Raw genomic sequence first — 24,376 nt, 5'->3', positions numbered from 1 at the left:
CAAGTTATATTTTTAAAACAGGAAATTATGCTGACTTTAAAAAAACTTAAATCAAGACAATACTATTTGTAGGCTTTCCTATCTTCTGGATGGTATATACTTTTTTAAAAATAAAAAATGTGATATAATAAGCATTTTGAAGGAGTATTATACATGTATCATGTTTAAGGTCACAGTTTTCATTAATCTGAGAAAACATACAGATGTGATACTTTAAAAAAATCAATGAAATCCAGTGAAACTTTAATTTCTCATTTCATTGAGAATTTAACTACAAAAAATATCAAAAATGAGAATTTATCTTTTAGTTATAATTCAGTAAATGGATTCCTTTCCATATATATCTTAAGATCGAAAATCTCAGTGCCATAAATAACATGATTGAAGAATCATGTAACAATGTATATTTTAATATCAGATTTGTGTGGTGATTTAGAACAATAAATATCACACAGTGAAAAATTTATCATAAACTAAATGCAATAACAAGAGGAAACAAATGCTTATGTACACATTACCAAGGTCTTTACAATAAATTATAGTGTACAGTTCCATCACAGCATATTTGTATACAAAGTCACTAATGCAAACATTGAAAGAAATCTGTCATGTAGCTCTTTAATCTTGATTTAATAAAGTTTGTACAGTATCAAATAATATCAAAAGTCTAAAAAAACACAATGAGTTTTTATATCATGTTTATAAATTATTGTTTATATACCATTAAAAAAAAATAAGGTCAAAAGTGCAGTTTAAAAAAAAGTGGAAATTGTTATTCTTGGTAAGAACTAGAAAAACGTACTGTCCCAAGTAAGAAGCAATCTAAAGGCTTATACAGTTTCTTAGGCATTTTCCTTTAACTCGCAAACAACCTTGGTTACCATATCCTACAAGATAAACCAATACAAAGGGAGTGAAACAATCTTTTTATAAAAATAATACAAAACACAGATCTAGTAATGAGAAACACTGGAAATAAATATAATGATAGGCCTCCCCCCAAATGCATTAAATGACTTTTTGCTCACAGGAATGAATGTGCTATCACTGAATGTAATAAAACTTGGGAAATTTCAAAGCATTTCTAAAAATTTTAATCTTTGTCAAGTTTTTAGGTATAACTGGCAATGGTGCATACATCCCAGGATTATGAAACTTTTTCGTATAACTAAGACAAAATATGACTTAAAGGTGCTAAATCATATCACAGAAAATAAAGACTAAGGATCCAGTAATTAAAAGGCAGCAGTATAGAAACTTGTCAAGAAGAAAGATGGACAAAACACAACTCTGTGTCTTAATTGGCACTTATCACAGTAACTAGTTATATTTTGACAAATTCTAGAACAAATGCCTATATTGAAATACGTGTGATACATGAACCACTTATGTAAGAAACTGAAAGGGTAAAATTACTGGCTTATAAAACAAATTAAATTTAGAGAAAAGAAAAAAATAAAAGGAATGTGAAGAAAAATCTTACTTTTAAACTTATTGTGGGATCAAAACATTGACAGAGCTGTATCAATCAGGAGCGGTCTTCCTGCTGCTAAGACCCGCAGGCACCTGAGCCTGGCGCAACACCACCCCTCATCTCTCCAAATGCTACTATGTAACTGGTGCTTTGTTTGTAGGACACTGAGCAATAGAGGCTTATTTTTTTGTTTTTTACTGAATGGAATAAGTTCCCAGGTTGGGTTAACATATATAGACTGCCTGAGATAATAAAAACTTCACCATTACATTAGGTTAATGGGAAATGAAGATCTTCCTGGCTCTGACAGGAGAAAAGGGTTGGCTGCTGAAAACAGTATGGGTGCTCTGTAGGCTACATACGTACATACTTAATAATTAATGTCACCTTCAGTAGAAGATTAAAAATCGATGGATATGGATGCTTGTGCAGAATCTTCCCGCCCTCTGACATAAATTTCACAGGGAATCTCTTCCATTACTCTGTCTTCTAGGGCCTGTTCAGGGCACTCGTGTGCCTGCTTGAAAGTGTAGCTACTCTTTTTGAAGGTGCTATTAAATGTTTTCATTGGCTGCGGTTGTGCAAAATCATTTCGGAAGGGAAGTTCCATGGAACTGAGGTTGGTCCTGCTTTGTTTGATGCTGGGTGCCTGCGATCCACAGTGATGGTCGTGGATGCACCGCGACGCCGTGGAGGAGCACCGCGCCTTCTGGTAGCTGTCCAGTTCCTCCGACAGGTCGGCCAGGTCCGCAGACATCTCCTTGTCTCTCAGTGAAAACAGTTCATAATGAGGAGGATCAAACACTTCTTGGAATCCAGTTTTATTAAAAGCAGTTTTGCAAGCCATGACCTTTTTTCGAGGCTGTTTCACTTGTACTAAAATAGATATAATGAGAAGGACCAAGACAATCCCTGACGTAATGCCAATAATTGTTCCGTGGGTTTTAGTGATTTGTTCAAACAGTCCTGCTTTTTTCTTTTCTGCAGAAAAGAGAAAGAAAAACGATGAGGCTTTTAAAATTTGTTCATGAGTCCTGTCACAAATTGGTAAAGTATTTTTAAGTAAAGCAGAACACTTCTGTATTTTTTTTCAAATACAACACAGAAAATGCAATTTAAAATTAGGTTTTTAAACAAAATAATCCCATTATGACTTCTGGTTAAACTAACCAATCATAACGCAGCTAGACAGACTACGAAAAAGGAAAAGGACTTGGTTCTTTACTCAGAAGGTACGTGAATACATAGCTTGCAGATCAAAGTAATACATGAATACAGAAAACACCAAAACAAAATACCCTTGTTCTATCAAGTTTAGCTTTCTGTTCTATGGTAGTTTTGAGTATACCCATAGTATTTCTACTGATGGCCATAAGCAAGAGAAATGATCTGACTAACCCACTCAGGTATGTTATCATGGTCTACTGTTTTTGAATGATTACCTGAAAATACTTTCTCTCAAGTACTTCAGATACCCATATCAGATTACATTAACTTTCCATAGTAAGATATTTATTGAACTCTTGGGAGAATAAAAGGGAGATAAACTTTAGTACTGAAACAGTGATTTGATAACCAGTTTGTAGACATTCAACTAGTATTACCACAAGCCATATTTATCTTCCAGGGAGTATATATTGGAAATATAGTGTAGGAAATTCATGGAATAGAAAAAGCAGTCCTTATAATGATTCTGTTTTTACATTGTAAGACTGAATCCATCAGTTGATTTTTATTAAATAGTATTTTCATTTAATTTAAAAAATAAGAATACTCTAGGTTACAATCTAAATTATTATGAGAATAAGGTATCTTTACAATAGAAATGACCAAGAAAATAAGGGCAGGAAATACCATGATTGACTTTTGAACAACTTTAAGGTAAAAAACATAGTCTATTAAAAAAATGCTTTTGGTGAGAATAAATATTTTTCTTCACTTTTACCACATCCCAGAAGTCTATGATCCATTAAGGAGAACATTTATTTTATATGTGTTTATTCCAGTCAAAGCAGTTATGCCAAGCACAGTTGTAGAAAAAGACATTTTAATTTTTTCTTAATGAAAGGCAATGGACACTCCTCTCTCAAAAAGGCTGGCCTTTGCCAATAGACTCACCTTTACAATGATTTTCATCCCAAGGGTATGCACAGTTTTGAACCCCATTACAGACTAAAGAATTATTGATGCACATGTTGCTATGGCAAAAGAAAGTGCTGCCTGTGCAGGGAGCTGTAGGAAAAAAGGAAACTTTGTTGCTAAGAACTGAAAGCATACAGATTACAACTCATCCTGATTTATTTTACATTTACTCTTATAAAGTCAATATCTTACCTCAAAGGCTTTTTTGTGAGCACACTCTGTACTACACAAACAATAAGACAAAGGCCAATATTCTCTGTTGCTGACTCATGTAAACCTGAACTTAGTTTGGGCACCAAAAGACTGTTTTTAGTGTAATGACAATATGAATATACGGTCATCCCTTGGTATCTGAGGGGGATTGGTTCCAGGACCCGCTGCAGACACCAAAACGTGCAGATGCTCATGTCCCATAGTAGGCCTCTCCATATCCAGTTCCTCATCTGTGGATTCAACCAACCATAGATCATGTAGTACTGTAGTATTTGCTACTGAAAAAAATCCATGTATAAGTGGACTTGCACAGTTCAAACCTCTGTTACTCAGGGGTCAACTGTATTTCCCATGGTTCTTATGAAACTAGTATATAGCCCGGTATATATATATATATATTTTTTTTTTTTGGCTGTGTTGGGTCTTTGTTGCTGTGCATGGGCTTTATCTAGCTGTGGCGAGCGGGGGCTACTCTTCTTTGCGGTGTGCGGGCTTCTCACTGTGGTGGCTTCTCTTGTGGAGCACGGGCTCTAGGTGCTCAGGCTTCAGTAGCTGCAGCATGTGGGCTCAGTAGTTGTGGCTTGCGGGCTATAGAGCGCAGGCTCAGTAGTTGTGGCGCACGGGCTTAGTTGCTCCATGGCATGTGGGATCTTCCCAGACCAGGGCTCAAACCCGTGTCCCCTGTACTGGCAGGTGGATTCTCAACCACTGCGCCATAGCCTGGTACATTTTTTCAAAATGTTAAAAGAAAATGTTAGCAAAGACGTGGAGACACTGAACCCTTGTGCATTGCTGGTAGAAATGTAAAATGGTGCAGCTGCTGTGGTAAATAGTATGGCAGTTCCTCAAAAATTCATATAGGTTACCATAAGCTCCAGCAATTCTCCTTCTAGGTATATACTCTTAAGAATTGAAGGCAGAGACTCGAACAGATACTTGCTGTTCATAGCAGCATTATACACAAGAGCCAAAAGGTTAAAGCAACCCAAATGTCTGTTGATGGATGAATGGATTACCACAGACAAAAAGGAAAAAAACACTCTTCGGAATTTCAAAAAAAATGTTTTAAACAGTAAAGATATATGGAATATATGCCATTGAATTTCATATTTGATATAATTCTTAAAAAAACCTTAATGGTCTCAAAGCTCATCATAAGGACAATAAGTATTAGTTACATACATAAGCTGTTAGATTGATAGAAAAGCCAATGAAGATGTATGGTGGTATTTTATTCAAGTACAAAATTAGCTAGTGTACCCACTTCTGTTGTGTCATATATATCACAAAATCATATTACACAAATGTGTGTACTTTAAAATAGAACAAGTGTCCTAGAGAACATATAACATTTTTGAATTCCTCATTTCTAAAAACTGGAGTTTTGTTTTTTGTTTATATATCATACCATAATTCTATTATATACTATATCATATTACATGCTGAATTCTTATTTTACCTATTTTATCCAGTTCACAAATGGGGATACAGGTAAGAGAAGCTATTTTCAAGACAGGGTGAGTGAAGTTATAAACAGCACTGTGGCTTCTAGGTATTCTGATTTTCTGAGTGAAACTATCATCAGCTCTTAACGTTTATCAACAGAACATTATATGACAGTACTTTGATGGCTCTTCATAGTTCCAAAAGTGGCAAAAAAGACAGGTTTTCTGCAGTGTTTCTTATTGATTGAACAGTGAGTGGAAAATACCCTTAGTTTTTCATCATAGAGTTCTTTTTTTTTTTTTTTTCCGGTACGCGGGCCTCTCACTGTTGTGGCCTCTCCCGTTGCAGAGCACAGGCTCCGGATGCGCAGGCTCAGCGGCCATGGCTCACGCACCCAGCTGCTCCGCGGCATGTGGGATCTTCCCGGACCGGAGCACGAACCCGTGTCCCCTGCATCGGCAGGCAGACTCTCAACCACTGCGCCACCAGGGAAGCCCCCATAGAGTTCTTTATAACTGTTCTCCACATTATTTAAAGCAATTAGAGAGCAGCACTGATATTGTCAGATTTCGTTTTGTAGAAATGTGAAGTATATTTAAAATTACAAATGTATTAAGCTTTATGGATTTTCAAAGGACAAGCATAGCTGTTTATAATGAGAATCAATGTATGAGTTATTGACATGGGTTGCTAATGATATGCTTCAATTCAAAACTATATAAAATGGCTGAATTATAAGTCTTTATAAATAAGGGACAAAGATAACAGCAAAAATACTGCTGTTATGAACTACTCTCTACTTACAGCCTGAGGACTTTCTCCTTTCCCCTTTACTCACTATGGGTCATGGTGTGGGAGAGAAGAGGGGGTTAGGATTTTAGCTTCCCTCTACTTCTGATGAGATGTGGCAATGATGGTGAAAGATGGTTCTCTCCTTCAATTAGGTCTGCAGGGGACCCGTAGGGCAGTATGTCACTGAAAATCACACTATGGATTTATTCTAACAAAAATATCTTCTGCTACTTTCACAGTTCTAGTCCTGGAAATTACTTTCCTGAAACCATTCCCTTTCTTAAAGAGTGAGGTATATATTAGTATTCAGTGCTTGGGAAGAAGTCAAACATATCCTGGTTGCTATTCTATATCATTCATTTTAGCCAAGTTATACTATTTTAGTCACATCTGCAATCTACAATGAGTAGAAATGAAGTGAATCTCTCACGCAGAATTAGTCCATTTATATAAACCTCCTCAGAAATATTTTCATGGATGGATTAATAATAATTACAGATCATTAACATTTTAGAGAACAAAAGAGTTTAACAATTTGAATTAATGATAAGCATGTAAAAATGTACTGTTTGGAGCTCTCAAATGTGCTTATCAAATGGACATTCTTAAACTGGGACTTTTGTTTTATAAAAATTCACAAAATCCTTTATTTTGATCACACACTTTTTTTGGAGGGGAGGTTTTCTTTTTCTTCTTGGGTAATAAAGCTACATTTAGGATATGGAGCTAAGTCTACTGCAGCCTTCAATTAGTCTGACCTTTAGTGACTAGTGTAAAGATATCACTTGAAGGAGGCTTGTCACCTGTTTACTTATCAGATTTGTATTAAAGAGAAATCATTAGTGTTTATAGAGAAAACAGCTAAAACACGTTAGAGAAGAATTTTACATATAAGTTTAGACCACTGTCAAAATAAATATAATGTGAGTTAAGAATGTGAACAAGTAGCCATATTTAAAAGTCTTTAAAAATAAACTGGTGGAATTAATTCTGCTGATAGTTTACTTAACCTAATATATCTGTGCAAAAAGTTAATGCAGCAGGACCAAGGCTGCTACCTTTAGAAGGGTCCGTGTGCAAGGCTGGCCCTTAGCTGGCATCTGGCAACTTGGCTTTCCTCTATTACCTGACTGATAAGGTGGTTCACGGTGCCTAGAGTTTGTGTTAACAATGTCATCTATGCCAAATACTTGCTTTCCTTCTGTGAATCTAGAATTTCGGTATATGCAAGGCAGACAGTGCCGATGTGAACAGCCCCCAATATAAAACCTTGGGTGCTGAATCTCTAAATGGGCTTTTCTGGGCAGAAACATTTTACATATTATTGCATTTTCTGGTTGCTGGAGAAATGAACATACTCAGTGTGCCCCACTTGGGAAGGAGAGAGCATAATGAAGCCTGCGAAAGGACTTCTCCAGATTCAGACAATCTTTTTCCCTTACTGATCCTTTCACTGTAATAATCTTAGCTGTTAGGACGAATGTATGTTGGTCCTAGCAAATCACCTATCATGTGGATGGTGTTGGGGAGCCCTGAAACAATATCCAAAATGTTATCCTTTTAACATGTAATCAATATAAAACATTATTAATGAGATATTTTACATTCTTTATTTCATACCAAGTCTTTGAAATCTGGGATCTATTTTTGTAATTATAGCACATTTCAATGTAGACTGGCTGCATTGTTAAGTGCTCACCAGCTACATGTGGCTGATGGACCCTGTACTGGACAGCATGGGTAGTACAGATGTTGGGAGTAAATGTACTGAGGAAAAAGTAAGAAGCCTAAAAGGCTTTCTTGCTAACTGCATCTTTGTATCAAGCGCTGATTTGAATTATTTGAAACAGTAAAACAGCCTTTGTAGGGTTGTTTTTTATTTTTCAAGTTTGAAAAGTTTTCAAAATAAAACAATTTTTAGAAACAAACTGAGGTTACATCTATAGATCGATAAAAAGCAACAGCACAGTCTACTTGTGGCAAATACCACTGCTGAACTCTTGACATTTCCCAATGCTCGAGGAATTCACTACACCCAAAATAACTCAACACTTTCTTTTATCCATTCAGTTTTCATTTTCCAAGTCAGTCGGGCCCCAGAAAGTGACTGTCACTTTGCATCCTTGTGGAGTCTGTCTCCACAACTCTTCTTTCTCCTCACTGTCACTTCTTTGGTTCAGACCTTCCTGGTTTCCCACCTCAATCATGGAAGTAACCTCCTAAGTAGCCTCCATGCCCCAATAAAAGTACAGCTCTGATTATATTTTTGTAGTATAACATGCTTCAAAACTCCCCAATGCCTGTCTAAATAAAGCCTTTAGTTTAAAGGTCTTCAAATTCTAGCTTTAATCTACCTTTCCTAGTTCATTTCTCTCTGTTCTCCTTTCCACTACTTCTTGTGGGCCAAATTAACTCTGATTCTATACCTTTTTCATTATAGTACCTCTGTTGGAATAATAACCTCAATTAACATTTCTACCTTCTAAAATCTACCTACCCTCAAGGATAAACCCAAAGGACCTTCCTTCAAGGGCTACTTGCTTCATAAACAATGCTGCCCACTAGAAGTAACTTTGATATTTAATAAGAAAGCACTTTGTTTTCTGTCTTAAATGGTCTTTGTCATAGTCAATCCTGTATTTACTTCATTTGCATATATGCCACCTCACTTAAGTGACTGTAAGATCCTTTAGGACAGGGACTGTATCATCCATTTTTGTATCTTCATAGCAAACACTTCATATTGTAAAAGTTAAATAAATGAATGGAAGGCAGGTAGGAAGACTGGTTGGCTAAAATTAACTTCATAACCCAACTGACCATCTGGCAATTCAAAAAGATCTTTAAAATTAAAGATAGAAGAGTTCAGCTACAGTAAAGACTGTATATGGTCACATACAACCATGATTTTAATATAGAATCCAAGGAATAATAATACTTTGAAATTATAAGTAAAGGGTAAAATTAGTAATTCCCAAATTTCTCAAGAAAAATATCTGATAATATCCTGTTATACTGAAATATTTACTAACTTTGGATTTGCAAAAATCATATAGCTTATCATTATACCATACTCATCAGTCAGGACATAAAAGCTAAAACATTTGTCTCATGAGGACAATAGATATTATATACCACTTATTTTTTCAAATATATGTGATGGGAACATACACATGCAAGTGTATCCAGGAAGTCTGGGTGAGTCTTTAAATGGTAGTTTTCTTCATATAGGAGATGACTGTGAGGAAAGGAACCCATTAAACAGGCTAATCAGCCCTACCCAAATGTAGATTAAAGTTAAGGGCCATTCAAAACCAAGTCAAAAACATGATGGTGTAAAAGCAGTTTTTTGGCAAGCTAATGCAATATGATCTGCACTTACAATAAGCAAAATCAACAAAATAATTATTAGGAAATACTGACAAGTCACTTGTACTTTTATAGGAGAGACAAAAGCAGTGAACCATTTTGCCTTGTGAGGATTTGTTCACTTGAATTACCAAGAGTTTAAGGGAAGAATTCTAAAATCTGTTCTCAAAGTTTCTCCACCTATAAGCTGGGTCAGTGTGTCTACACATGAGCTACAACATCCTTTAATATGAAAAAGTTCCCACATGCTCATAAAACAGTAAAGATACCTTTAAAGACTTAGGCAATCAGAAAAAGACAAAATCCCCATTGTAACCACAAGGAAGATGTCTAAAGGATATGCACAGAAGGAAATCTAAATGTGTCACTACAAAAATCAACCAAAAGAAGGCTGTGATGAAGGAAATAAGGGATAACAAAGCTGTTAAGACATATAGAAATCAAACAGCAAAATTGCAGAAGTCCTTCCTTATTAGTAATTACTTCAAATGTAAATGGATTAAACTCTCCATTCAAAAGGCAGAGATTAGCAGAAAAGATTAAAAAAACCAAGATCCAACTATATGATATTCTATAAGAGATTCACTTTAGATCCAGAGACATAATTAAGTTGAAAGTAAAAGGATGGAGAAAGATATTCCATACATATAGTTACCAAAAGAGAGCTGGGCTGGTGATACAAATACAGGCATATGTTGGAGATATTGCTGGTTTGGCTACAGGCTACTACAATGAAGTGGGTATTCAAGTACTCACATGAATTTTTTGGTTTCCTAGTGCATATAAAAGTTACATTTACATTTTACTGTAGTCTGTTAAGTGCGCAAGTAGCATTATATCTAAAAAACACAATGTACATACCTTAATTAAAAAACACTTTATTGCTAAAAAATGCTAACCACCATCTGAGCAAGTCTTTTTGCAATAGTAACATCAAAGATCACTGATGACCATAACAAATGCAATAATAATGAAAATATTTGAAATATTGTGAGAATTATCAAAACATGACAGAGAGAAACAAAGTGAGCAAATGTTAGAAAAATGGTGCCAATAGACTTGTTCAACACAGGGTTGCCACAAACCTTCAATTTGTGAAAAATACAGTACCTATAAAGCGCAATAAAGTGCCGTGCAATAAAACAAGGTATGCCTATTATCAGACAAAAACAGACTTTAAGTCAAAACTGTTACAAGTGACAAAGGGCACTGTACATTGATAAAAGGGTCAATTCACCAAGATATAATAATTATAAATGTATATGGACCAAAAATCAGAGTCCCAAAATATAAGAAGCAAACATTGTTAGAATTTAAAGGAAAATTAGACAGTTCTATGATAACAGTTGGAGACATCAATACTCCACTTTCAATAATGAATACAACCACACAGAAGATCAATAAGGATGGAATTCCCTGGCGGTCCAGTGGTTAGGACTCTGCACTCTCACTGCCAAGGGCCTGGGTTCAATCCCTGGTCGGGGAACTAAGATCCCACAAGCCAAGCAGGATGGCAAAAAAAAAAAAAAGGCCAGTAAGGAAATAAAGGACTTGAACAATACTATAAACCAATTGGACCTAACAGACATGTATAGAAAACCCCACCCAACAACAACAGAATATATTTTTCTCAAGTGCGCATTGACCATTCTCCAGGACAGACCATATGTTAGGCCAAAAAAAAAAAAAAAAAAGAAAATCTTAATTGTAAAAGATGGACATAATACAAAATGTCTTTTCCAATAACAGTGAAATGAAACTAGAAATCAATAATAGAAGGAAAACTGGAAAATTCACAAATATGTGGAAAATAAACTACACACTCTTAACCAACCAATAGGTCAAAGAATATATCACAAGGGAAATTAGAAAACACCTAGAGACAAATGAAAATGAAAACACAACATACCAAAACTTACAGGAAGCAGTGAAAGCAGTGCTAAGAAGGAAATTTATAGCTATAAATGCCTACATTAAAAAAAGGAGACAAAAAAGGGAGAAAGACCTCAAATCAATAACTTAAAGAACTAGAAAAAGAAGAGCAAACTAAATTAAAAGTTCCATGCCTTTGTCAGAAGCATTAAAATAATAAAGATTAGAGCAGAGATAAACAAAACAGAGAAAAAAAGACACCAGAGAAAATAAAAACCACCAAACTTGGTTCTTTGAAAAGATCAACAAAATAGGCAGACTTTTAGATACAATGACTACGAAAAAGAAAAAGAGATTAAAAAGACTCAAATTACTAAAATCAGACATGTAAGTTGGGACATTAGTGTACATTTTACACATATACAAAGGATTAGAAAAGAATACTAAGAACAATTTGTATACCAAAAAAAAAAAGGCTAACCTAGATGAAACAGACAAATTCCTAGAAACACACAAACTACTGAAACTGAACAAAAAGAAAAAAAATCTCAATAGATCTCTAACTAGCAAGGAGACTCAATCAGTAATCAAAAACCTTTCAACAAAGAAAAGCCCTGGACCAGATGGCTTCTCTGGTGAATTCTACCAAACACATTAGAAAAATTAACACCAATCCTCAAACTCTTCCAAAAAGTTGGAGGAGAGATCACTTCTTACTCACTTATTGGCCAGCATTACTCTGATATCAAAGCCAGACAAAGATACTAGAAGAAAATAAAACTGTAGACCAATATCCCTTATGAATATCAATGCAAAAATATTCAACAAAATACTGACACTGAATTCAGCAACATTTTAATATGATAACCAAATGGGACATAAGGATGGTTCAACATACAAAAATCAATCAATGTAATACACTGCAATAACAGAATGAAGGGGAAAAATCCACATGATCATCTCAAGTGAATCAGAAAAAGCATTTGACAAAACTGAACACCATTTCATGATAAAAACACTCAATAAAGTAGGAATAGAAGAACACTTCTTCAACATGATAAAGGCTATATATGAAAACCCCACAGCTAGTATCATACTCAATGGTGAAAGGTTGACAGCTTTCTCCCTAAGATTAGGAACAAGACAAAAATGTCCACTTTCACTTCTATTCAATATAGTGTACTAGAAGTGCTAGCCAGAACAATTAGGCAAGAAAAGGAAATAAAAGCATCCAAATTGGAAATTGGAATTGGAAATCCAAATGATAAAGTTATCTCCATTTGCAGATGATATGATCTTACAAGTAGAAAACCCTAAAAGACCACACACACACACACACACACACACACACACACATTCAGAGCACATAAACTAATTTAGCAAAGTTGTAGGATACAAAATCAACAAAAATTAGTTACATCTCTACACACTAACAAGGAACAAATGGAACATTTACAACACATTGAAAAGAAGAAAATTCTTAGGAATAAATTTAACCAGGGAGATATAAGATGTACGATGAAAAGTACAAAATGTTGCTAAAAGAAATTAAATAAGACAAATAAGTGGGAAGACATCCTGGGTTCATGGATTGAAGACTTAATATTGTTAAGACGACAGTACTACTCAAAGCAATCCACAGATTCATTGTGATTCCCATCAAAATTCCAAAAATATTTTTTGCAGAATAGAAAAACTTATTCTAAGATTCATGGAATCTCAAAGGACACTGAATAGTCAAAACAATCTTGAAAAAGAACAAATTTGGAAGACTCTTCCTAATTTCAAAACTTACTACAAAGCTACAGTAATCAAAACAGGTGGTACTGGCATTAGAACAAATAGACCAACGGAATAAAGAGCCCCTCAAATAAACCCTCACATATATACAGTCAATTGATTTTTGACAAGGATAAGAATATTAAAAGGGGAAAGAACAGTCTTTTCAAGAAATGGTCCTGGGAAAACTGTATATTCACATGCAAAAGAATGAAGCTGGGCCCTTATCTTATACCATATTTAAAAATTAACATGAAATGGATCAAAGTCCTAAATGTAAGAGTGAAAACTATAAAGCTTTTAAAAGAAAACATAGAGAAAAGGAGTGACGTCAGCAAGATGATGGTGCAAGTTCTCCTTTTGTCTCTCCCCTTCAGTCTACAACCAGTAAAACATCCATAACTCAACTCTGCCCAATAGACCAGATGCTGGAGAATTGCAGACATCTGTATATCTAAAGGTAAGTGGACTGGAACACAAAGAGGAGGCAGCACTCAGGGAACAGCAGAGTCACTGCCTGTGATCTCTGCCACTTTGTTTCTATGGCTGAGCCTGCAACCCCAGAGAACCTGGTAGCGGCAGGGGAGGCGGCCATACAACACCAGCCTCCTGGCTGCAGTGGTACCTGCAGCCACAGGGAACCAACGTTACTGGGACCTGCAACCCCAGCTCCCTTCTTCCCCTCCCCCTACTCCCATGGTAGCAGAGCCTGCAACTCAGTAGACCCTGGACGTGCTGGAGGTGCCCGCAATCCCAGTGCCCCAGGTGGCGATGCCAACAGCAGCAAGGCACCAACAACCCTGGAGGCACAAGCGATGACAATAAAGAAGATGACAACGAACAAAGTGCCGATCCTCAAATGTATAACCGGAGGCAGCTCCAGTAAAAGAAACCAAAAACTTGTGTTATAGTGCCACCTACTGGAAAACTAAAGAAAGGCCTCAAATTACTAACCTGTTGAACCCTTAGAATCAAGTGGGGTGGGGAGCGGGGTCCAGTGGGTAAGGCTCTGCACTCCCAATGCAGGAGGCATTGATCCCTGGTCAGGGAGCTGGATCCTGCATGCGCGCTGCAACTCGGAGTCCGCATGCCTCAACTAAGAAGTCCGCAAAAAAGCCTGCATGCCGCAACTAAAAGATCCCACATGCAGCAACGAGGGTCCTGCGTGCTGCAACTAAGACCCGGTGCAGCCTAAATAAGTAAATATTAAAAAAAAAAAAAAGAATCAAGTGTGGGGGGGAAAGCTTTGTTACTTCAAATGTGCGATCAGAGGAACAACTCATCAAGCACAATGACGAATCACGGTAACACCATATCACAAAAAGAAAACGAAAGTCCTCCAGAAACCAAACTTAAAGTATCAAAATAATGTGATCTGACAGAGGATCCAAATTAGCCGTCACAAAGAAACTCAACCAGCTACAAGAAAACTCAGAAAGGCAGCTCAATGTACTCAGGAATAAACTTAATGAACAGAGGTAATACTGTATCAAAGTGACTGAAACTCTAAAAAAAACCAAACAGAAATTCTGGAGTTGAAGAACTTAATAAATCAGATGAAGAAAGCACTGGAAAGAGAGCAGACCATATGGAAGCTCGAAGATAGAAATCTAGAAATGAAACAGGTAGAAAAGGAGAGAATTAAGACCAAAAAATGAGGAAATTCTATGAGAACTATCTAACTCTATTAGGAAGGGCAATGTTAAGATAATGGGTATCCCAGAAGGAGAAGGAGTCAGAGAGTTTATTTAAATAATAGCTGAGAACTTTCCAAACCTGGGGACGGAACTGTACATACAAGTCCATGAAGCTAAGAGAACATCTAATTACCTCAATACAGAAAGATCTTCTCCAAGACACATTATATTAAAACTGTTGAAACTCAATGACAAAGAAAGAATTTTAAAGGCAGCCAAAGGGAAAAAAAGATGGTAACCTACAAAGGAACCCCCATTAAGCAAGCTATCAGCAGATTTCTCAGTAGAAACTCTACAGGCCAGGAGGGTGTTATGACCCACTCAAAATATTGAAAGACAAAAACTGTCAGTCAAGAATAGTCTTTCCAGCAAAATTATCATTCAGATATGAAGGAGAAATATAGGCTTTTCCCCAGACAAACAAAATCTAAGGGAGTTGATCAACTCTAGACATGCTTTACAAAAATGTTGAAAGGAACTCTTCTACCTGAAATGAAAAGGCAAAAGTATACAAAACTTTGAGTAAGGTGATAGACAGAATCAGAAAATTGCAACTCTGTATCAGAATAGGTTGTTAAACACTTGATCATAACATAAGGCTTAAAGGAAAAAAAACTGTAAAAATAACTATAGCTACTTCAATTTGGTAACAAACTCACAACATAAAAAGAAATAATTGGGACATCTAAAACACAAAAGGGGAGAAGGAAAAGGTCAGGACTCATATAGGCAAATGAAAACAAGATGTTATCAACAGAAAAAAAGAGTATTTTAACTATGTGATATTTTTATACAAACCTTATAGGAACAACAAAACATAAAAACAGAGGAAACTGAGAAAACATACTAGAAAATGACCAAACTAAAATAGCAGACAGAAACACAAGGAAAAAAACCACAATGGAGATACAGACCAACCAGAAAACAAAAAATAAAATGGCAGTACTAAGTCCTGATTTATCAATAATCACCCTAAATGTAAATGGACTGAATTCACCAATCAAAAAGCACAGAGTGGCTGGATGAATTAAAAAGCAAGACCCAACCATATGCTGCCTCCAGGAGACTCACTCAGCTTTAAAGACAAACATAGGCTCAAAGTGAAGGGATAGAAGATGATACTCCAAGCAAATGACAGCCATGGAAATCAGATGTAGCCATACTCATATCAGATAAAACAGACTTCAAGCCAAAAAAGGTAACAAGAGACAAAGATGGACATAAAAGATGGAGATAAAGGGACAATTCATCAAGAAGATGTAAGTTATTTATATATATGCTAACATAGGAGCACCAAATTATATAAAGCAATTAACAGACCTAAAGGGAGAAATTGACAGCAACACCATAATAGATTTTAACACCCCACATACATCAAAGGATAGGTCATCCAGACAAAAAGTCAACAAGGAAAAGTACACTTAAATGAAAAGTTAGACCAGAAGGACTTGATAGATTTGTACAAAACATTCTATCCAAATGCATTCTTCTCAAGTGCACATGAAATATTCTCAAGGATAGACCATATGTTGGGACACAAACAAATCTCAGCAAATTTAAGAATGAAATCATATCAAGTATCTTTTCTGAGCACAACACTACGAAATTAGATATCAACCAGAAGAAGAAACCTGGAAAAATCATAAATTTGTGAAGAACAAATGCTACTGAACAAGAATTAGATCAGCAAAAAAATCAAAGGAAAAAATTTAAAATACCTGAAAATAAATGAAAATGAAAATATGACATACCAAATCTGTAGGGATGCAGCAAAAGCAATACTAAGAGGGAAGGTTATAGTGATACAGGCCTGCCCTAAGAAACATGAAAATTCTCAAATAAATCTAAACTTACATCTAAAGGAACTAGAAAAAGAATGACCAAAGCCCAAAGTCAGTAGAAGGAAAGAACTAATGAAGATCAAAGCAGAAATAAGTGAAACAGAGACCAAAAAGACAATAGAAAAGATCAATGAAACTAACAGCTTGTCCTTTGAAAAGATAAAATTGACAAACTGTTTGCTAGACTACTAAAAAAAGAGAGAAGGCTCTGATAAAAGGGGAAATAACAAGGATACCACAGAAATATAAAGGATTATAAGAGAATATTATGAATAGCTGTATGACAACAAATTGGACAACCTAGAAGAAATGGACAAATTCTTAGAATATCCAACCTTCCAAGACTGAACCATAAAGAAACAGAAAATTTTAATAGACTCATCTCCAGTAAAGTGTTGAAACAGTAAACAAAAATTCCCCCAAAACAGAAGTCCAGGACGAGACGGCTTTACAATGTGAATTCTACCAATCATTCAAAGATTTAATACCTATCTCTCAATCTCTTCTAACAAATTAAAGAAGAGAGAATACTTCCTACTCATTCTACTAGGTCAGCATTACCCTGATATCAAAACCAGGCAAGGACACCACAAAAAAATTATGGGTTCATCTCTGATGAACACAGATGCAAAAATACTCAATAAAATATTAGCAAACCATACATTAAAAGGATCATATAACATGATCAAGTGGGATTTACCCTAGGGATGAATCCATAAATTAATGTGATACACCTCATGAACAAAATGAAGGATAAAAACCATGATTATCTCAATAGATGAAGAAGCATCTGACAAGATTTAATACCCATTTATGACAAAAAACTCTCAATAAAATAGGTATAGAAGGCATGTACCGAAAACATAATAAAGGCCATATATGACAAATGCACATCTAACATCATGCTCAATGATGAAAACTTAAAGCTATTCCTCTAATACCAGGAACAAGGCAAGGATGCCCAATCTCGCTACTCTTATTCAACATAGTATTGGAAGTCCTAGCCAGAGCAATTAGTCAAGAAAAAAAAATAAAAGGTATCCATATTGGAAAAGAAGAGGTAAAACTGTAACTATTTGTGGATGACATGATTTTATATATAGAATACTCCAAAAAATTCACTAGGGACTTCCCTGGTGGCACAGTGGTTAAGAATCCACCTGCCAATGCAGGGGACATGGGTTCGAGCCCTGGTCTGGGAAGATCCCACATGCCGTGGAGCAACTAAGCCCGTGCACCACAACTACTGAGCCTGCACTCTAGAGCCCAGGAGCCACAACTACTGAGCCCATGCGCCACAACTACTGAAACCCGCATGCCCTAGAGCCCATGCACTGCAACTACTGAGGCCTGTGCACTCTAGAGCCCATAAGTCACAACTACTGAGCCCGTATGCTCCAGGGCCCATGTGCCACAACTACTGAGCCCTCATGCTGCAACGACTGAAGCCTGCGTGCCTAGAGTCCATGCTCCGCAACAAGGGAAGCCACAGCAATAAGTCCATGCACCTCAACGAAGAGTAGCCCCTGCTCACCACAACTAGAGAAAGCCCACATACAGCAACGAAGACCCAATGCAGCCAAACAAATAAATAAATAAAATTCAGGGACTTCCCTGGTGGCACAGAGGTTAAGACTCCACGCTCCCAAGCATGGGGCCTGGGTCGATTCCTGGTCAGGGAACTAGATCCCACATGCATGCTGCAACTAAGGAGCTGGCAAGCCACAACTAAGACCCAGTGCAACCAAATAAAAAATAAATATATTTTTAAAAATTCACCAAAAAACTTTTGGAAATAATAAATGAATATAGTGAAGTTGCAGGGTATAAAATTAATATTCAACCATCTGGTGCATTTCTATACACTAATAACAAACTAACAGAGCAGTTAAGAATCCTATTTACAATCACAACAAAAAGAATATAAAACTTAAGCGTAAACTTAACTAAGGAGGTGTAAGACCTCTACAGTGAAAACCATAAGACCTGTTGAAAGAAACTGAAGACACAAATAAATGGAAATATATTCTGTGCTCATGGACTGGAAGAATTAATATTGTTAAAATGTCCACATTACATAAAGCAAGCTACAGATTCAATGCAATCCCTATCAAATGCCCCAAGAACATTTTCACAGAAACAGAACAAAAAATTCTAAAATTTATATGGAAACATAGAAGACCCTGAATAGTCAAAGCTATGCTGAGAAAAAAGAACAAAGCTGGAGGTATCACACTCCCTGATTTCAAATTATATTACAAAGCTGTAGTATTCAAAATAGCATGTTATTTGTAGAAAACAGACACAGAGATTAATGGAACAGAACTGAGAGCCCAGAAATAAACCCACACATATATGAACAAGTAATTTACAACAAAGAAGCAAAGAACACACCATGGAGAAAGAATAGTCTCTTCAATAAATGGCACTGGGAAAACTGGACAGCCACATGCAAAAGAATGAAACTAGACCACTACCTCACACCACACACACAAATCAACTCCAAATGGATTAAATACTTGAATGTAAGACCTGAAACCATAAAACTCCTTGATGAAAATAAGCAGTACACTCTTTCATCTTGGTCTTAGCAACGTTTTTCTGGATATGTCTCCTCAGGCAAGGGAAATAAAAGCAAAAATATAAAGTGAGGGCTTCCCTGGTGGTGCAGTGGTTGAGAGTCCGCCTACCGATGCAGGGGACATGGGTTCGTGCCCCGGTCCGGGAGGATCCCACATGCCACGGAGCGGCTGGGCCCGTGAGCCATGGCTGCTGAGCCTGCGCGTCTGGAGCCTGTGCTCCGCGACGGGAGAGGCCACAGCAGTGAGGCCTGCGTACCTTAAAAAAAAAAAAAAAAAAAAAAAAAAATATATATATATATATATATAAAAAGTGAGACTAAATCAAACAAAAAGCTTTTGTACAGGAGAGAAAACCATCAACAACATGAAAATACAACTTACTGAATAGAAGATATTTGCAAATCATATATCCAAGAAGGGGTTAATATCCAAAATAATAGAAATAATTCATACAACTCAACAACAAAAAACAAAGAACTGGATTAAAAAAATGGGCAGAGGTATTGAACAGACATTTTCCCAAAGAAGATATACAAATGGCCAACAGGCACATGAAAAAATGCTCAACATTACTAATTATTAGGGAAATGCAAATCAAAACAATGAGATATCACTCACACCGATCAGAATGGCTATTATCAAAAAGACAAAAGATAATAAATGTTAGAGAAGATGTGAAGAAAAGGGAACCCTCATACAGTGTTGGAAGAAATGTAAATTGTTGCAACCATTATGGAAAAAAGTATGGAGATTTGTCAAAAAAATTAAGAACCAGAACTACCATATGATCCAGCTATTCCACTTCTGGGTATTTATCCAAAGAATAAGACTAATTTGAAAAGATTTATGCACCTGTGTTCATCACGTCATTATTTACAATAGCCAAGATATGGAAAGAACCTAAAGCCCTACTGATGGATGAATGGATAAAGAAGATGAATACTACTCAACCATAAGAAAAGATGAAATCTTAACATTTGCAACAACATGGATAGACCTTGAGGGTATTACGCTAAGTGAAATAAGTCAGATGAATAAAGACAAATACCATATGATTTCACTCATATGTGGATTAAAAACAAAGAAACAAAGAAACACACAAAGAACAGATCAAACCGAACCAAACCAAAACCACAGATACAGAGAACAGAGTAGTTAATGGGGGGTAGGGAGGGCAAATGGGTAAAGGGGGTCAACTGTATGGTGACAGATGGAAACTAAACTTTGGTGGTGAGCATGCTGTAGGGTATACAGAAATCAAAATATTAACACTGTACACATGAAACATATGTTACAAATCAATAAAAAAATTGTTACCAAATTAAAAAACATAGAGGAAAAGCTTCATAACGTTGTCTTTGGCAATGATTTCTGGATTATGACACTCAAAGCACAGATAAAAAAAGAAAAAATAGACAAACTACATCAAACTTTTGTATCTCAAAGTACACAATCAAGACAGTGAAAAGATAATGCACAGAATGTGAAAAAAATACTTGCTAATCATGTATCTGATGAGAGATTAATAATTAGAATACATAAAGAACTTCTACAACTTAACAAAAAAACAACTACCAAGTCAAAAACTGAGTAAAGGACTAAATACAGGCATACCACACTTCCAGACCACCACAATAAAGCAAATATTGCAATAAAGCGAGTTATATTAAGTTTTTGGTTTCCCACTGCATATAAAAGTTATTTTTACACTATGCTGTATTATACTATGTAATAGCATTATGTCTAAGAAAACAATGTACATACCTTAATTAGAAATATTTTATTCCTAAAAAATGCTAATCTGATCCTTTAGCAAGTCATAATCTTTTTGCAACAGTAACATCAAAGATCACTGATCACAGATCACCATAATAAACATAATAATGAAAAAGTTTGTAATGTTATGAGAATTACTAAAATGTAACACAGAAACATGAAGTGAGACAATGCTGTTGAAAAAATGGCGTTGATAGACTTGCTCAATGCAGGGTACCCACAGACCTTCAACGTGTAGAAACTGTAGTATCTGTGAAGTGCAATAAAGTGCAATAAAATGATGTATGCCTGTAGACATTTCACCAAAGGTATACAAGTGGCCAAGAAGCGTGAAAAGATGCTCAACATCACTCATCATTAGGGAAATACAAATTGGAATCACAATGAAAAAAAAATCACACTTTATAGCCATTAGGATGGTTATTATCAAAAAAACAAAAAATAAAGTTTTGGTGAGGATGGGGACCAACCCTGATGCATTGCTGGAGGGAATGTAAAATGGCACAGCTGTGAAAACGGTTGGTGATCCTTAAAAATTTAAATATAGAATATCCATATGATCTAGCAATTCTACTTCTAGGCATAGTATATACAGCAAAGAACTGAAAGCAGAGACTCAAAGAGATAACTGTATACTAATGTTCATAGCAGCTTTATTCATAATAGCCTAAAAGTAGAAACAACTCAATTGTTCATCAACAGATGAAAGGATAAACAAAAATGTGGTATTATACGCATATGGAATATTATTCAGCCTTGAAAAGGACTGAAATTATTAGAAACGTTATGCTAAGTAAAATAAGTCAGATACAAAAGGACAAATATTCCATTTATATGAGGTACCCAGAATAGGGAAATTCATGGAGATAGAAAGCAGACTAGAGGTTACCTGGGGGTGGGGGAATAGGGGCATGGGAATTATTATTTAATGGGTATGGAGTTTCAATTTGGGATGTTACATAAGTTCCAGAGATGGATAGTGGTGATGGTTGTATGATGTTGTGAATGTACTTAGTGCCACTGAATTGTACACTTAAAAATGGCTGAGGGTGCATTTTATCATAATTAAAAAAAATATACAACCATTCTGGAAGGGTATTTGGCAAACTATGAAAGATTTACATCCTTTTACATCAGTAATCCCACTTCTAGGAATCTATCCAGAGGATATACCTCCAAGAATATGAAAATACATATGCATAACATTATTCATTGTAACAGTATGCTTGTAATTGCAAAATACTGTAAATAACCCATATGCCCATAAACCGAAAGACTGAATAAAGTATGTACATACAATGTACTACAGGGTTGGCCAAAAGGTTCATTTTTTTCTGTAAGATGGCTCTAGTAGCACTTAGTTGTCTTTAACTTCATTTGAAACAATTTTGTCAGATTGTGACAGCTGTCATATCAGTGTGCATTTAAAAAAAGACTTAACAAAACTGGTGAATTTTTGTGTAGCCATTTTAATATTGAAGATGAAAGAAAAAAAGCAACATTTTCGGCATATTATGCTTTATTATTTCAAGAAATGTAAAAACGCAACTGAAACGCAAAAAAAGATTTGTGCCAGTGTATGGAGAAGGTGCTGTGACTGATCGAACATGTCAAAAGTGGTTTGTGAAGTTTTGTGCTGGAGATTTCTCACTGGACGATGCTCCACAGTCGGTAGACCAGTTGTAGTGATCAAATTGAGAGATTAATTGAGAACAATCAATGTTATACAACGTGGGAGATAGCCAACATATTCAAAATATCTAAATCAAGCACTGAAAATCATTTGCACCAGCCTGGTTATGTTAATTTCTCTGACATTTGGGTTCTACATAAGCTAAGCGAAAAAACCCTTCTTGACTGTATTTCCACATGTGATTCTGTACTTGAATGTAATGAAAACGTTCCATTTTTAAAACAAATTGTGATGGGCGATGAAAAGTGGATACTGTACAATAATGTGGAACAGAAGAGATCGTGGGGCAAGAGAAATGAACCACTACCAACCACAGCAAAGGCTGGTCTTCATCCAAAGAGGGTGATGTTGAGTATATGGTAGGATTGGAAGGGAGTCCTCTATTATGAACTTCTTCCAGAAAACCAAACGATTAATTCCAACAAGTACTGCTCCCAATTAGAGCAAATGAAAGCAGAACTCGACGAAAAAGCATCCAGAATTAGTCAACAGAAAATGCATAATCTTCCATCAGGATAATGCAAGGCTGTGTGTTTCTTTGATGACCAGGCAAAAACTGTTACAGCCTAGCTAGGAAGTTCTGATTCATCCACTGCGTTCATCAGACATTGCACCTTCGGATTTCCATTTATTTAGGTCTTTACAAAATTCTCTTAATAGAAAAACTTTCAATTCCCTGGAAGACTGTAAAAGGCAGCAGGTACAGTTCTTTGCTCAAAAAGATAAAAATTTTGGGAAGATAGAATTATGAAGTTGCCTGAAAAATGGCAGAAGGTAGTGGAACAAAAGGATGAATATGTTGTTCAATAAAGTTCTTGGTGAAAATGAAAAATATGTCTTTTATTTTTACTTAAAAACCAAAGGCACTTTTTGGCCAACCCAATAACTATGGAGTTGTAAATAATAAAGATGATCTCTATGAACTGATATGGAGTGATTTCCAGGATATACTGTTAAGTGAAAGAAGCAAAGTGCAAAGAGTATAATATGCTTGTTATGTAAGAAAAAAGAAGCTATGAGAAAATACACATGTATCAGCTCTTCTGTGTAAAAAGAAATGCATGATGGATACACCAGGGACTAATGTGATTAGTTACCAGCAGAGAGTTGGTAGGAATGGAGTGCAAAGAATTGGGGGTGGGACTGGCACAGGAGAGGTGAGAAAGGTACAATATTTGAGTGTATCTTTTTGTAGAGCTCTCTTTGAATAATGGCAATATTCCAGGTACTCTGAAAATAAAAACAATTTAAAGTAACAATGATGAGGGTGGGGGGGGACACAAAACAAAATATAAACAGTCACAAATGAACCTAAGTGTACTACAGATGAACCACACGCAAAGGAGAGAGGAAGACAACTAACCCAAGTAAATGGAACACCATATTTTGACAGCATGGCTCAAGATAAAAAGAACTGTACACAAATAGTGTACTCTGTTAGGAAATTTCTAACAGGGATATGGGTTAGCAATCCTAAAATTACTTTATGTGTATCCTAGGATTGAACAAATAAATAAACCATGGATAATTAGAGCCAGATTTCTCACTAGAAGAGAAGGAAAGGGCTTTTTGGAAACATGGTTGGTTCTAAGGCTTGGGCAAGGAAAACACAAGTTGAGCCTGGTTCAGCCTGCGGAACAGAAAGTAAGGAAGTGATTAAAAAAAATAATGGGCTTATTATCCAAAGCGTACAGGAGGCA

The 24,376-nt window shown here is 35.9% G+C and overlaps 1 protein-coding gene across 3 annotated transcripts in view; it reads right to left on the bottom strand.

The window, feature by feature from the left end:
• The window catches only part of NETO2 (neuropilin and tolloid like 2), a 72,236-nt gene that overhangs the window by 2,857 nt on the left and 45,003 nt on the right, over positions 1-24,376 (bottom strand). For 2 of the 3 annotated variants that reach the window (XM_004264869.4, XM_033418876.2), the window contains exons 8-9: positions 3,593-3,706; positions 390-2,455 (exon numbers count right to left, since the gene is read on the bottom strand). In XM_004264869.4, the coding sequence (XP_004264917.1) occupies positions 1,875-2,455; positions 3,593-3,706 (695 nt within the window). In that variant the 3' untranslated portion in view covers positions 390-1,874. Of the gene's footprint in view, positions 1-389; positions 2,456-3,592; positions 3,707-24,376 lie in introns of those variants that run through there. The other variant, XM_049703690.1, reaches the window with a different exon arrangement.

This window comes from Orcinus orca, chromosome 20 (genome assembly GCF_937001465.1).
Source record: "Orcinus orca chromosome 20, mOrcOrc1.1, whole genome shotgun sequence".
Taxonomy (NCBI): Eukaryota; Metazoa; Chordata; class Mammalia; order Artiodactyla; family Delphinidae; genus Orcinus; species Orcinus orca.
This window is presented reverse-complemented; position numbering and strand designations above follow the sequence as displayed.